A 14,516-nucleotide genomic window follows, 5' to 3' on the forward strand; every position below is an offset into this window, starting at 1 on the left:
AAACACGAGGGCGTTCCGAAGATCCCGTAACTGGGTTAACCCTGACGGAATTCAGGACGCTGCGCGACCAAATACAGGTCCGCAGAACCGTCCAAGAAAACGCTCAACGGTTCGTATTTACCCGCGAAACCACCGACCACTAAACCAGGAACCACGATAGAGATAGATAGATAGACGAATATTTCCGCAATTTGGCTCTTTGTGCCGTGCACGCTTCGAGAAGTCTCCGGGGAATTGTTACTAATTGCTTGATTAGATAGATTCGCCCCCTCCCCCCCCATCAGAAACTAATTAATCGTCCAATTACTCACGATCGAAGCCGAAGCGTACCTCGATACTCTTTCGTCGCGTCAGAACTCCGAAATACGAACCATCGGACGCGTTCGTACGTTTCACTGTTTCACGTACGAAACGGAAGGGCGGTTCGAAGATTCGTAACTAGGTTAATCTTGATAGGTATGGAATTCTCCGCGGGATTCCAAAAACAGCAGCAGCATCCAGAACGCCGATAGATCGATAATCCGTCCGGTTCGCATCGAGCGAATCCGTATTCATCGGGATCGAGGAAACGAACGTGACGGAAGGAACGATCGCAGAGCCACGAACGACGATTTTACGCACGTTTCACGCGGCACTCCTACACCCCGGCGTTTCAAACGATTCGCATTTTCGCGGCATAAACACGAGGGCGTTCCAAAGGGATCGCAACTAGGTTAACTCCGAGGAGTTGGCGACGGATACGAACGGTCTACGGCGGAGTCGCGCGTACACGCGGAAAAAAGTAAACGGTGGGAAAGAAGATGTTTGGTTACTCACCGTCGGGACAGCTGATCGGGACTGACGACGACGACGTCGGCGGCGTCGATGACGATGGCGGCGACGATAACAGGTTATAACCTTCGATTCCACCGTGATCGAGGATGCCTCTCGACAGGTCGACACATCGAGGTATCATACGCGACTCTGAGAAAGCTACGCGACAGGTAAGCTACGACGCGAACGATCTATACGCGATGTATAGACTGCGACGATTGCGGAAACGATACCACTCACTGCACCGCGTTCTCCGCCAGCGCGCACAAACGAAACGACAGACGACCGACCGTACGATGACAACGACAACGACGACTCGCAAAGGGTAGAAAACGTTTCCCTGCTTCCACCACCGACACCGCCCTCGCGCCTCGCCACACTCGCGGCACCACTGCGCAGCCGCGACGCCGCCTTGAGTCTGCGCATGCGCGCGCTCTCCCCACCCCGCGGCCGCTGTTCAAGCCTTCCTCGTTCAAGCTTTCCTCGTTCGAGAGCGATACGGAATTCTCGTGCACGGCAAAACTTTTCGGAAGCGCATTAGATCCCGCGACCGATGTTTCCGACGTGTTTCTGTCACCTTTGTCAAACTAAAGCCTAAGCGTTTGTCAAACTTGGAGCTTAAGGCGGTTTCATTCCCGCGGCTTTAGTTTTCCAACAAACGACTAATTACAGTCGAATCGTACGAACCCGAAAACTGTTCATTTCCCGCGACTTTCTCTGACAAACTTTCTTTTTGTAAATTTCCTTTTTCTTTCTTCTACGTCCCGTTTGGTTTCTTTTTAGAATCAAGTACGAATAGGTTATCAGCGAGAATTACCATGTTATCCCGAATGAAAACTTTTTACGTCTACGTTGCCCTCGGGCGACCGCGGGAATGCAAATTAGGTGTAATTCGAAATTGGCGCGCACAGTTCGAATGTCAGCGACCGACCAAGATTACTACTTTCGTCGAAATCACTGTGCTCGTTGCACAGGGTGCGGCAGAAATAACTAACACGTTTTAAAAAACGATTTGAAAAAAAAATGTTACGAGATAACACCAGATACTTTTTATTTCTTAAATCTAGATATGAAAAAAAGTAGCTCGGCGGACTTAAGTCCATGTGACTTTTTTCTGTGGGGTTACCTCAAGGCCGAGGTTCTCAAACATCGTCCTTGGTCCTTGAATCAAAGGAGGCCAAGAGGAAATTGAAAGAATTTCCCCCCCCCCCCGAAATGCTAGCGAGAACGACGGAAAACTTTCAAGAACGACTCCAAATGTGTATCGCCCGTAATGGCTACCGTTTCGACGACATAATTTTTAAAACATAAAGTAAAAAGACATAAAGTAAAAAAAACTTTTTTATATCTAGATTTAAAAAATAAAATGTTTCCGGTGGTATCTCGTACCACTTTTTTCCAATCGTTTTTTTAAAATGTGCGAGTTATTTCTGCCGCACCCTGCATCGAGAAACAAAGATTCGTCGTTTCGTGGCTTCGAACAACGACTCTACCAGCGAACTGATTTTGAATCTCCTGCGACGAAACTCTCAGGTAATGCAGTTTCGATTAAAGCCCGTCAAGTACGAAAAAGTTTTTCAATCAGAACGGAACGTGCCTTTCTTTCTTCGTTGACTGACTAGGAGGAAAGACAATTGGCGAGCGAAATGAAGAAAGAAAGTTGTCCAGTATCCACAGGATATTCTTTCCGATGAATTCTTCGGCCAAGGTTCAACGCGGGAGGGTTCCTATAACGTCGTCGGCTACTCGACAGTTCCTCCCTCGACCGTCTATTGCAGTTCTTCCTCGTTTCGGATACTCGAAACTTCCGACCGTGGGAAAAATAAAGTACCTGAAATTCTTGATAATAAAATGTCAACGATCGAGCCTATCCGCATATCGACGCGTCCTAGAAAACTTGAGAGGACCGTGTAAAGAGAAGAGTTCGCTGCAGAGAGGATACCGAGATCGCTAAATACTGCGAAATTCTTCGCCGCAACAAAAAGCAGAAATACAAACGGGTGCTACGCGTCTCGACGCTCGTTTCCACGGGCAACGTGCGCCAATGGATCAAACCGAATCACGTGTTTTGAACCTCTGCGAGCCACCTTTATCGAGCAACATTTAGTTCTGCCGAAGCACGCCGTATCATGATTAGTTTTACAGACGCGTGCTTCGAGTTGTAGTCGCAGAAACTTCAGTTATTTTTTTAAAAAAAATTCTGGGATCTTACATTTATCGTGCTGTTCATATTTGCAAGATATTCCATCTAGATTTCTTTTCTTCGACGCTTGACTTTCGCGATTCATTTATTTAGTCGTTCCAGTGTAAAGCATCGGCATCGATAGATGGCTGACGTGGACGATGAACGCGTTAAATGATTTAAATTTTTCGTACGACTCATCGAAACTCTGGAGTCGAGAGTAAACGTTACATCTGAAAATACGTTCACGCTGCGTATAATATCAATTTGATTCGATTCTATCGCTACGTAAGAGTTCAAATAAATCATGTCCGTTTTAATTACCTTTTCACGTTACGATTTTTCACTCGTGCGATTCAATTTCAAAGGTTGAAACCGAAACGAAAGCCGCGAGGTGAACTGCGAAAGGGGTGAAAAACCTTCGCGCTCAATGGCGACACTCGCGACAAATGGTTCTTCACGGATGTCCCCCGCGGAACGGGTGGCAATTTCAGCAGCGCTCGAAGAGTACGCGAACGCGCTGGCCATTTACCACAGCACCCTGAAAAAACCAGCGGGACGCGATAACGATATCCCTGTTGACTGCATTTATTCCGAGGCCGAGTACGTCGCACCGTATGTCCGCGAGAAGTGCAATAACGTCGCGCGATACCGACTCGGGAGAAAAATAAAACCTGTTAAAATATACGTTACCGAAGAGCGAGATGCTTGCCATACGTGTCTATGCATGTTGCAGTGACTTGGAAATATCGGACGTGCGACTCGGTCCCGATGACATCGCGGGAATCGAACATCCGAGAGAACGAGCTGCGTTCACGGAACTCTACGAAGACAGGTTGGAGGAACGACTCGAACGAATCGTCTCGGATCGTCGAGCGAGTTCTTTCTGGATAGAATTTTCGAGAGAACTTGTTCGTCGATCGAAATTTACTCCGAGAGGCTCTTTCGAGATTTTTAACGAACCGTGTAGAAGATATTAGATTTCCCTTGAACGTTGCTTCTTGTTCTTGCCGAAAGCAAGGTCCTGGTCGAAAGCTTGATCGCGCACGAGAAAGAGGAGAGGTCCCTCCTCGCGGAAAGCGACAAGTTGGAAGAAGTCGGAGCACAGTTGGAGAAGATGTTCAACGACGAGACGATCGCTATCGAAGAGAAGAAGAAGCGTATACTGAACGAACTAGCCGAGGAACAGGTATCGTAGAACAGTGTCGGGGAAGAAATGTGATCTTAGAAAATGTAACGCTACCGAAAGTTAACATTGAAGCAATCGATTGCTGCTCGACTCTATTCTAGAGGAAAGGAAAGATCGGTTCTGTCGAACGAACCCGGGGTTCCTTCCTAGGACTGATCTCTTTCTTTCTCTCGTCCGGGAACGAGGTCCTGGCGTGCGCGTTGGTAATTTTTAATTCGCGGAAATGGTAATTTCGCATTTGAAACAACAGAGAGACATAGAGAAACTGAAATTAATTGCGGACGCGGAGTTGGAATATGTTACCGCCTGGGAAACAGCCAGATACGAGCAGAACGTTCTGCGCGGTGAGATGGAAATAGAAAAGTTGGAAAGGATATTAAACGACCGGCGCGTTCGCGAAAAAAACGAGGAACGGGTCCACAACGAACTGACGAAATTTCTAACCCGGGAAACAGCGGTAAGTACGCGTAATAAATACGCGGTTTCCGCGAATGCGAATCTCCGATGAATGTTTTCGAATTCACAGTCGTTCGAGGAGAAATCCAAGGAATTGGAGGAACGATACGTTCGAGAGAGAGCAATGTACGAGAGGGAGATTCGACGGCTACGTTGGGAGATAAAAACGCGTCGAAAGGAATTGGAGGAACTCGAAGTAGAGGTGCCCGTAGCTTTCGTTCCGAACGATAGACTTTTCCTTTGCTCAGCTTTCCCAGGATTTCTTTCCGCTCTGGCGAATCATATTAATCCGACATATCGGAAACGAGTTAACTCTAAATATAATCACTGTCTCGCTAAGTGTTTCACGTGACCCGTTGATTTACTGCATCACGGTCGCGTTAAGCCTATTGGAAATCAAGCTCGGTAGCCTGCTCCTGCGAGCTTAGCATCTACGTGCAATGCGGAAATTCTGCTAGGAAATCGATAACTCGTGTCAAGTACCTGTTTCTGGCTACTCTAAATCACGTGAAATTCTTCGAGCGCGAACAAAAAAATTCCGTGATTTCCACGCTTCTCCAACGATCCTTGGATATCGAAAAATAATACTCTCTTTCTCTTTGCCGAAGTGGTACGTACGTAAAGAGAACGCGAGTATAAAGATACCGCTTGAAAGACGGCGATCACGTTTTTCTGTTTTTCATCCGTGTGCTTGTTCTCTCTCGCATTTTCTTTTCTCCTCTGCTACGATCGCCAAATCGATGACACCGCGACGTAATCGTTTCAGTATCGCCACAACCAGGAATTCATAGACGCGTATCTAACGGAAAAAGAAACGCTGAGAAAAGAGAAGGAGCAGAAAGAGCGCGCTCGAAGAAGCGCGATCAGGATTCAAGCTTGGTGGCGAGGCGTTATGGTACGGCGAAAGTTGGGGCCGTATCGACCCGAGGAAAAAAAGAAGAAGCGACCGACCAAGTCGAAGAAATAACTCTTTCGTTTGGGTTACCCGTTAATACTGCCGCGTGCAAACACGCGAGCCACCCCCTGTTCGGCCGATCGCCGAAGGAACAAATGTTTACTCTTTTCCGAAAGCACGGATTCCCGTCGGTTTTTACAAAGTACAGTCAGCACGTTCGGAATAAGAAAACGTATCGTTCGAACTCGATTTACTGGAATGAACGAAAAGCAAGAGACGACGTTGGCGAACGGTTCGCACCGAGTCACGATTCCTCTCGTTCCTGGCGCGATACGAAACTGAAGAACGGTCACCAACCAAGTGTACGGTTCACGCAAGAACCTCGTTTCCCGTGGTGCACTTCCTGGGATCCTGCGGTGTTCAGAAACGCCGCGCGGAACACCCTAATAGCGAGCGTGGCTCGGCATCGTCTGCTACATGCGGCACGAAACACTTTGCACATTGTCTATACCTTCGTAGACTGTACCATTACAATAATTGAAGGCTTTCGCCACCGTTCTCGGAGCTGACATATTTTATTAACCAAGTAGAAGTTTGCGTTCCGCGCCAGGGTGAAGGTTCTCTTCCGGAAAGTTCTTGCTACGAATTAGTCCCACGAAAGTAAACAACGGGACGATGATCGAGGTAACTTCGTCTTCGAATCCGCGATATGTACCGTCGAATTGCATATTTGCGACCTTTAATGATCTTACACGGTAGAATATTTATCTCTTGATGTATCGGGTTGTCCGGAAAGTTCATGCCTATTTTCAAGAAAACTTCAAAGGCATATTTGAATTTTCATGTATATTTAGTGAATTATATGTACATTTTATATGTACCATTTTGTTCCACAACCTTTCCACCTGTTAAGGAATGTACACATCTTATTTGTTTTCATCCATTCTGATATAATATACAGACCTGTACCGCCTACTAAAAATCGGCATGAACTTTTCAGACAGCCCAATATGTGTATGTATATCCTTGATATCTCCGGTTATCAATGCGTCTCTCTATAATTGTATACGCAAGTACTGTAACGCACGAGCTCCAATTAAATGCAGGCATATTCAACAAAGACTCGTACCAAAGTATCCTAATCCACTGCTGTACATTACGGAACATTCTACGCAGAGGTATTTACGAGAACGTAAATGGATACACCGTTGAATGCAAGTGCACACTCGCTAGTCGCGTAATGAAAATTAATTCCGATCCGGTCACAGTGTCCGAGTAAGGAGCGTGCGACCGTACCAGACGACTGAAAATCCTGCCCGAGGGCTCCAGTTTTTTCCTGACCGTCGCATTGAAAACACGCGGGCTTGCACAGCTAGATGCTCGTTTGAACAGTTTTTAGTTATTTTGCTAGGTTCTCCTAGCGCGCGACCACGCAAAGCGCAACATTGTCGGACGCGATCCCGATTGTTGTTCCCTGGCTCGATCGTGCCAGATATTTTTACTGCGGTAATCGGACATTCTCTATTCTATTCTTTATTATTTTCTATTTACCAAAAACCTCGAAAATTACCCGGTGCAAAAATATCGGTACATCGGTTAACACGTTCACTGCCAGAGAAATATTCTTGAAAATTTCTGCTAGGATTAAATATTATTCAGACTATCGGAGACCACGTGATCAAACATCTATCGTGGTACTTGTTTTTGTAACTTAAATTCGTTTTCTTTCGTGCTTAACTTTCAGAATTAAGATTTTTAGTTATTCGGTGAAAAGCACTGTCACCCACATACGGTGATCAACACACGTGGCGATCAACGTGTTAACACGGTTTCAGACTGCGGGACCAAAACAAGGAATAAAAAAAGAAAACAAGTTTAATGATAATATCGGTGGATGTTCGTAGCGTGATTCGTCGCTCATCGGCCGTTTGTCGCAGGGAAAGTTCTTGCCGCGACAGCCGACAACGACGAGCCTTGCATTTTCCTTCATGAGAAATTCACGAACCCTCTAACCTACTCTGTTTGAAAGCATGCAAGCTCACCCCCGTGACCGTGCGGCCAGCCACCTCCTTAGATTACGATATAAGGAATGGTTAACGCGATGTGGCGGTGCACGCACCCGATAGTACGGTCCGCATATATGCAATGCTTTCCTGACCCAGCTTTTATACAGGCTACGTCATAATTCGCGATACAATCGAACAGAAAATGATTCCTCTGGATAAAATACATCGAAAATACGGAACAATTGCTTCTTTCATTCGAGCTTCGATCTAAATTCTTCTTTGTTTGAACCACTAACAACCCGCTGACAACCACTACTACATCTCCTTCGACTTATTTTTAATATTTCGTTAGATTACAAGAGTTGGTGCAATTACCAACAAGTAAACACCCGTTGTAAGCATCAAAGACATTCTCTAGCCCGTCGTATCGATTATATTTAACAAATTTACAATTTCATCAACTGAATATTATTTACTCGAGACAAACTAACCTCACTTAGATAATTCAGTTGATATACGAGCCATCAATCCAGCCTCGATATTATCAACTGTGACAGAGAGCCATAACCAACGATCGATAACTGTCCGACCTAGACTAGTTACCCTTCGTAGAGAGCAGACGCGAGCGCATTCCTCGCGCGTGTACACATTCTTCTAAACTGCATCTCGGTAACGAGATGCACCGAGGTACACAAAGATATTCATTGTTGTTGCACCTTACTGCTCCGTTATCTCTGCAATTTTAGGTCAACCACAAGGCGAAAGAACGTAGATGAAAACAGAAGCGAATGACCGAAAAGTCGGAGAAAGTGGAGATTCGTGGAGCAAGAGGAGAGGAGAAAGAAAATCTCATGAATATTTAATGTAGATATATGATCACTAAACTAAAATGTACTTTCCTTTTAACGATTCGCATCGTTTACCTTTTCCATTTCACTGATAAAGATCTGAATCGAATCAGGTATATAGTAATCGAATACTAAACGATGACGTGTATTGCAAGCAATGATGGGACACGCTCATTGTTACGAGTAAAAAACGGAAAAATGTCTTACTTGAAGATCGATATAGCTCGTGTTGATTACCTGCAACCGAAAACTTTTATTCTTTTGTTACCCACACCGGTAAAAAATGAATCAAAATCCTTTCGATCTTATGCAGATACATTCGTAAAAAAAAACATGTACTAAACGCAGACGTACTGTGTCATAAACTACGTTTAATAATATATACGTTACGCTTTGGTTCTAACGAATATTTTCTGTTTATCAGACGTAAACGATCGATCGTAGATGTCTCAATACCCACTCTATCCATTATGTATCTGTAATTTGTATTATTTTTATTATTTTAACTATTTCGAAATACATTCTGCGAAGAAAACTCTGTAATGTAACCTAACCCTACTTAAGTTTAATATATACCTAACCTATTTAATGCAACGTGTTTCCTACATACACCGCAACGTGGCGCTGTAGATTTGCCATGCTGCGAACATATTTTACTATTCCATATTATCCCTTCGAATAGAACGATAAAAATCCAGTGGACGAATAGGTTATTCTATATGACACAACAGTTTTAACTGGAAAAAACACTTTTGCAGTAATGTTAAGGGCTATTTACAATGATAATAAAATTGTATTAGGAATGGCGCCAAGGTGTCGCCATTTTCATGAAACTTTACCAAGACGGTAAATCGAGAAGGCTGTGGGGAGGAACAATTCCTGAAAGGAAGTGTGCGAGTCGGAAAACAGCAGGAAAAATCGCTAAAAAGCAAGAATAATGTACTGGCCGTAAGTATATCCTCCTTCCACGCTATTTTTGGTCGATTTGAATCACTTTTGGGCACAAAACACGGGGCCTATGGCATGGGACTTCCGTTTAATGAACAGGAACAGGAAGTTCCTCACAATCTGAAATGGCAAAATAAAAACATCCTGTACTGAAGAAAATTTCGAAAAATATACACGCTACGTTTCCAAGGAAGTAGGCAAAAACGAGTAGATTGCGATAATTCTGCCGAATTGAAATTAAATTTTTATTTTTGCGACCTACTTTCGATTCCGGCACCTCAAGGTCGAACAATAGTGAAATTACTCAGAGTGAAAAATGGAATGGTCACAACTAGTCCCATTTACTTTGAATATAGCCCAAATGCAATCACCTGTTATGGATCATTTGATTTTAGTGTGCATCGAAAAGAATAGGATTGAGTACGGTACACAAAAATGCAAGCTGAAAGTATTTGCACTACTGATATCGAGGGTCTGGACTCTGACACCCTTATTCCAGTATGTACATCCACTGTATTGTAACAATCTTTATTATTCCTTATCTTTTGTACACATTATTTGAACTGTACATGTTTCTTAGGTTGAAATTCTTTCCTGTGACGTGTCTCATCGTGCGAGATCCCAAGATGCCTTGTCGATAGTGGAGCTGGGAAAACAGCTGTTGTTTAGTGCAAAATATGGGGACACGGATACTGTTCGTGATTTAATGTGCAGAGGTGCACCCTTTACTACAGACTGGGTATATATTTAAATAATAAAATAGATGAAACGGTTGTTACATGATAGAACATGAGCCAAGTTTTTCTTTATTAGTTGGGCACAAGCGCGTTGCATTTTGCTGCACAAAATAATCATACAGATACCGCAGAGGTTTTACTTAGAGCTGGAATTTCAAGGGATGCAAGAACAAAAGTTGACAGAACACCTTTACATATGGCTGCATACGAAGGCCATCACCAGATGGCACAATTACTTCTTAATTATGGTGCAGATGTTGATAGTAGAGACATGGTAATTAGAATAATAATTTTATATATAAAAGTCCATAGTGTAGATAATCAAAACAATGTTCACAGTTGAAAATGACTCCTTTACACTGGGCAGTGGAACGAGAACATATAGAAGTAATGCACGTTCTATTGGAACATGGAGCAGATGCAAATGCCACTAGTAAATTTGACAAAACACCGATTAGTCTTGCATTGGAGCACGACAGATTGGACTTGGTAGATATATTACAACAAGAGCGAGAGATCATAGGCATAAGAGCTCATCAGCAAAATCAAGTGAGTTCAGCGGAACTAGAAGTTGCAACTCATAATTTAATACAGTTGGAATCCGAAAGAGAGGAAGAACAACAGAAATTTGAATTGTCGCAACAACCGTCGCAACCTAGAAGAAAGATAACACAAGGTATAGTATTTCATCTCTGTGAAAAATGACATAAATATCGACGTTATTAATATTTATGAAATGTTCAGTACAAGTAGGAAAAAAGCCACGAATGATCTTTCAACAAATTCACGTTGAGCCAAATACCGATGCCGACCAAGAAAAAGAAGTAGAAGACATGGATGAAATTGCCAATCCGAATAATATTAACAGTAAAAAGCGTAAAGATATTACAGCTGTTGGAGGAGTGAACAAGCAGTTTAGATTATTAGAAGCTCATGGAATCACAATGATACCTGTAGATAATGATTCTTCCATTGTAGAAAATGCCATGGAAAGCGGAAGAACAGTTGTTTTAACGGGTATGAAATATTCAAACGTGATGTAAATTTTATAATTTACATTCGATTTTGTCAACATTAATAATTTCGTTCCGCAGAAGCTGGTAAACTTGCTCTGAACTTAACAAGAAATTCTTCGATAGGAGTGAAACGACTTCAAGTAGCTGGGAAAAAAGGAACTCCTAGAAAAGTGATAGCAATTAGAGCAGATCAAATTTTAAATCATAATACACCTACCCTAACATCCAGAGGACCAAATATATTAAAAAGATCTTCTGTGGATAATAAAGCTGGAAAATTATTCATTTCCTCTATTTCCAGTACTACACCCATACCAACACTCACGCAATCGAAAAACATAATATCTTCGCCGGAGGTACGAAGTCAACAATAAAATAAATGCGATAACTTTCATTGGGTATTTATGATATTAAACTCATTTGTATCATATGATTTTAACAGAACAAGATAATTAGTTCTTCCACCAAAATGGAGCCAATCATTCTACAATTAGACGACGATATAGAAGAAATTACCGAAGAGGATAATACGGATAATAACGAACCGGTAATGGACATTGCCGTACTGAATAGACAATTAGCGGAAGCTCGAAGACAAGCAGCCGAGTACCGTAAGCGGCTTCAAAAGAAAGAAGAAGAAGCAGAAATATATAAACAACAACTTAAAAACATAACAGCGCAAAGAACATCTAAGTGATTTCATATGAGTATGTTTTGCATTCATCTTAATTTTATTAGTAGCCCTGCGTTTTCTACAAAAAGCTTTTAACGTATACAATGTTCAGTTTTATAAAAGAACTCGATCGAAAATTGTATCCCTATACTTTAATTTGTTTATCTTTTTCAATCCCACATTACGAAGCATTGTAATAGTACTTACGCAAGCTTTTCATAACTAACTGCTTATTTTTGTAAAGAGTATTTTTAAGAACCTATAAGATTTTCAATTGCATATTGCAACTACTCTCGATATATATCGGAAAATTTAATTTTTTATTTTACAGGGCATAATCGTATATTTAATATATGGATGCTTTTTAAAAGCTGCCAATGTTATGTATAATTGAGTCGGGTTTTTACAACAATCAAATGTTTTTTAAAAGTGTACATGTGTATACACAAAATGTTCAATTTGCTTTCCACATAATGTTCTCCAATAAATTGAAACAAAACTCGCTTTTTTTTTTATACAGTAACGTTAGTTTCAGAGTAATTCGAATTATGAATTTAATATTTATTATTATTTAGTTATTTCTGTTGTATGTCTTGACATTGTATAGAATTTCCACATTGAACGCGTTGTTATATATTATTAAAATAAAAACTAATATAAAAAGTAAGTAATGGATATTAAAGGAAAACGAGTATTTTTAAATTGTATATGATCGATTTTGTACATAGTAAATTTTTATATATGTCGTAAGATTGCATAGTAATCGGAAAATGATTATGCAGTATTGATGAATAACTAGAATTGTCACAATTTCTATAAAAGTTTTAAAATGTTATAAATATAACATAAAGTTGATAAAATTGAGTAAAAAAATTGTTTCTACTAAAACACAAAATGTGGAAAGCAAATGATTAAATTAAATAGATTTATCAATTGCGTAAAATGAGTTTTACTTAAAGAATAGATTTATGCATTATTTGGATACTGTTGTCACTTTATATATTTTCGTACAAATAGGGTGATTTCATTCCAAGTATTTCCTCGACAGTTCTAGAGCGATGAACGCATAAACAGTTTAAATGTGTTGTGAACGGATGAATAATAAGCCTTTTTTTTTTTTTTATCTAACAGCCTGTACGGTGCTATGTATTCAACTGATACCCCAATATTGAAACTTCTAGTTTAAGGACACATGACAAATAGGATTATGTACAGCAGACAAAAGAAAGTAGTCTACTCAGGTAAAAATGGCGTCGTGTATAAAGTATGAGAGGGAATTGAACAGTATCAAACATCATCAAACACAACCATTGATATAATACTAAGACCTTTTTCTAGTAATATATGTTGTAAATACAATCATTTATACATACGCTAATAGGAGTTGTTGATGCAAAGTTAGAAGAACTTTAATTCTGAAATAAACATTTTATATTTCATGAATCGTTTGTATTATTACGCTGGTCGGAAAATTATGTCTCTTATTTCCTTCGAAAGATACGATAGTTTTGTGTAGCGTGCCATGAATCATTTCTCAACACGTAAACTTAACTTACACGAGTCAGACAACCGAATTGTTCACAGTTTTAATCGATGATTTATAGACGCAAAGTATCAAAAAAAGAGTCAAACTTTCAGAGATCTTTTCTGTAATTTCGAGACACACGAACGCGATCGATCACCTAACGGAAATGTCTCCCGCGCTATCGATTTGAAACACTCGTGGCAGCACCGTCTACACGAAAAGTTTCATATTTTAAAAACTTTGCTCATCGATCATTTCAATGGATTTCCATTCAGCTTCACGTTGAAAGAAGAGATACTAATCGAACTATTTCCTGATCGTAAGATCAATAAGTAAGTTACGAATAAACGGTACGGTTACGGAGAAGATTCTATCGTATACTTTCGACGTAATGGTGTCGACAAAGGGTCTCGTCTCTACACTGCCTGTAGATATATGTATACGTTCGCTCGTGTTTCTGGCTCTTGCGATCGATCGCAGCAGTCGCACAATCTCAGCCTGCTGTGAAACGTCGACGTGTTTACTGTGTTTGATGTATAGCACGGTAGAATAGAAGGCCATGTAAAGGCTGTCGTAAACAGTGTGAAAATCGAAACGTAGCAAGGTGCACGCTCGCGTGTGCTTGCTACTTTGGTCTTGTTCGGTAATTCATAACGACCGCGAGTGCCCACAGGGACTAGAAGGGTAGGAAAGAAAATATTCGTCTCTATACATGGTTCTAATCGATCGAATCGTTGCCCCTGCTATTCAAAGTTGTACGGAACTACGCAGAACTACGTCATTGAGCGAGAGCGTCGTTCGGGGGGAGCCTTGAAACGTGCGCTCAACGTTTTATCGTAAACTTTTCGCGCTCTTTCAATATAATCGAAATTCAAAGGTACATATATCAGATAAACCCTGTTGATCGTGGATCAATACTAACGAGGCGGGGTTTTCGTGAAACGGGAAAGAGACGGTGGACGAATTCAAAGCTGGATAATAACTTGCTATTCAAGTATCTGGAATATTATGTTGAAGAAAGGAACGTCAAATAAATACAAATAAAATGATATTTGAAATGTAACATAAAAATATAACAAATAAAATAGCTTTATATAAAAGAATGCTGTTTTGCATCTTGAAATATTCTGAATAAGACAGAGAAGATGTATCAAAAAGTAATGTAACAATGATGGAAGATGTACTCTCTGAATTCTTGTATAGGTTTATGCGATCCTTGAGAATACAC

At 41.2% G+C, this 14,516-nt stretch overlaps 3 protein-coding genes and 1 long non-coding RNA gene across 8 annotated transcripts in view; 2 read left to right on the forward strand and 2 right to left on the reverse strand.

The window, feature by feature from the left end:
- The window catches only part of LOC128872267 (acetylcholine receptor subunit alpha-like), a 73,178-nt gene extending 72,227 nt beyond the window's left edge, over positions 1-951 (reverse strand). For all 3 annotated transcript variants that reach the window (XM_054114772.1, XM_054114770.1, XM_054114767.1), the window contains exon 1: positions 817-951. The gene's annotated coding sequence lies outside the window, so the exon portion shown is untranslated. The remainder of the gene's footprint in view (positions 1-816) is intronic.
- Positions 848-7,257, forward strand: LOC128872270 (dynein regulatory complex protein 9). The gene is made up of 6 exons (XM_054114778.1): positions 848-983; positions 3,732-3,830; positions 4,013-4,184; positions 4,435-4,641; positions 4,711-4,842; positions 5,407-7,257. The coding sequence occupies exons 1-6, from the start codon at positions 865-867 to the stop codon at positions 5,605-5,607; spliced, it is 930 nt and encodes a 309-aa protein (XP_053970753.1). The 5' UTR covers positions 848-864; the 3' UTR covers positions 5,608-7,257.
- Positions 7,258-8,415: 1,158 nt separating this feature from the next.
- On the reverse strand, positions 8,416-9,112 carry LOC128872272 (uncharacterized). Its single transcript, XR_008456136.1, has 3 exons — positions 8,971-9,112; positions 8,744-8,865; positions 8,416-8,626 (listed from the first exon to the last, which is right to left on the reverse strand). It is a non-coding gene; the product is annotated as an uncharacterized LOC128872272 (long non-coding RNA).
- A 3-nt stretch (positions 9,113-9,115) lies between these two features.
- LOC128872268 (ankycorbin) lies at positions 9,116-13,206 on the forward strand. 3 transcript variants are annotated; one of them, XM_054114775.1, is made up of 9 exons: positions 9,131-9,337; positions 9,733-9,835; positions 9,918-10,076; positions 10,151-10,348; positions 10,414-10,750; positions 10,819-11,091; positions 11,169-11,446; positions 11,533-11,797; positions 12,895-13,206. In XM_054114775.1, the coding sequence occupies exons 2-8, from the start codon at positions 9,773-9,775 to the stop codon at positions 11,785-11,787; spliced, it is 1,563 nt and encodes a 520-aa protein (XP_053970750.1). In that variant the 5' UTR covers positions 9,131-9,337; positions 9,733-9,772; the 3' UTR covers positions 11,788-11,797; positions 12,895-13,206. The 3 variants fall into 3 exon arrangements, with proteins under 3 accessions (XP_053970751.1, XP_053970750.1, XP_053970749.1); XM_054114776.1 differs by having other exon boundaries at positions 9,116-9,337; positions 11,214-11,446; positions 11,533-13,206; XM_054114774.1 differs by having other exon boundaries at positions 9,134-9,337; positions 11,533-13,206.
- The last annotated feature ends 1,310 nt before the right edge of the window (positions 13,207-14,516 follow it).

This window comes from Hylaeus volcanicus, chromosome 2 (assembly GCF_026283585.1).
Source record: "Hylaeus volcanicus isolate JK05 chromosome 2, UHH_iyHylVolc1.0_haploid, whole genome shotgun sequence".
NCBI classification, from domain to species: domain Eukaryota; kingdom Metazoa; phylum Arthropoda; class Insecta; order Hymenoptera; family Colletidae; genus Hylaeus; species Hylaeus volcanicus.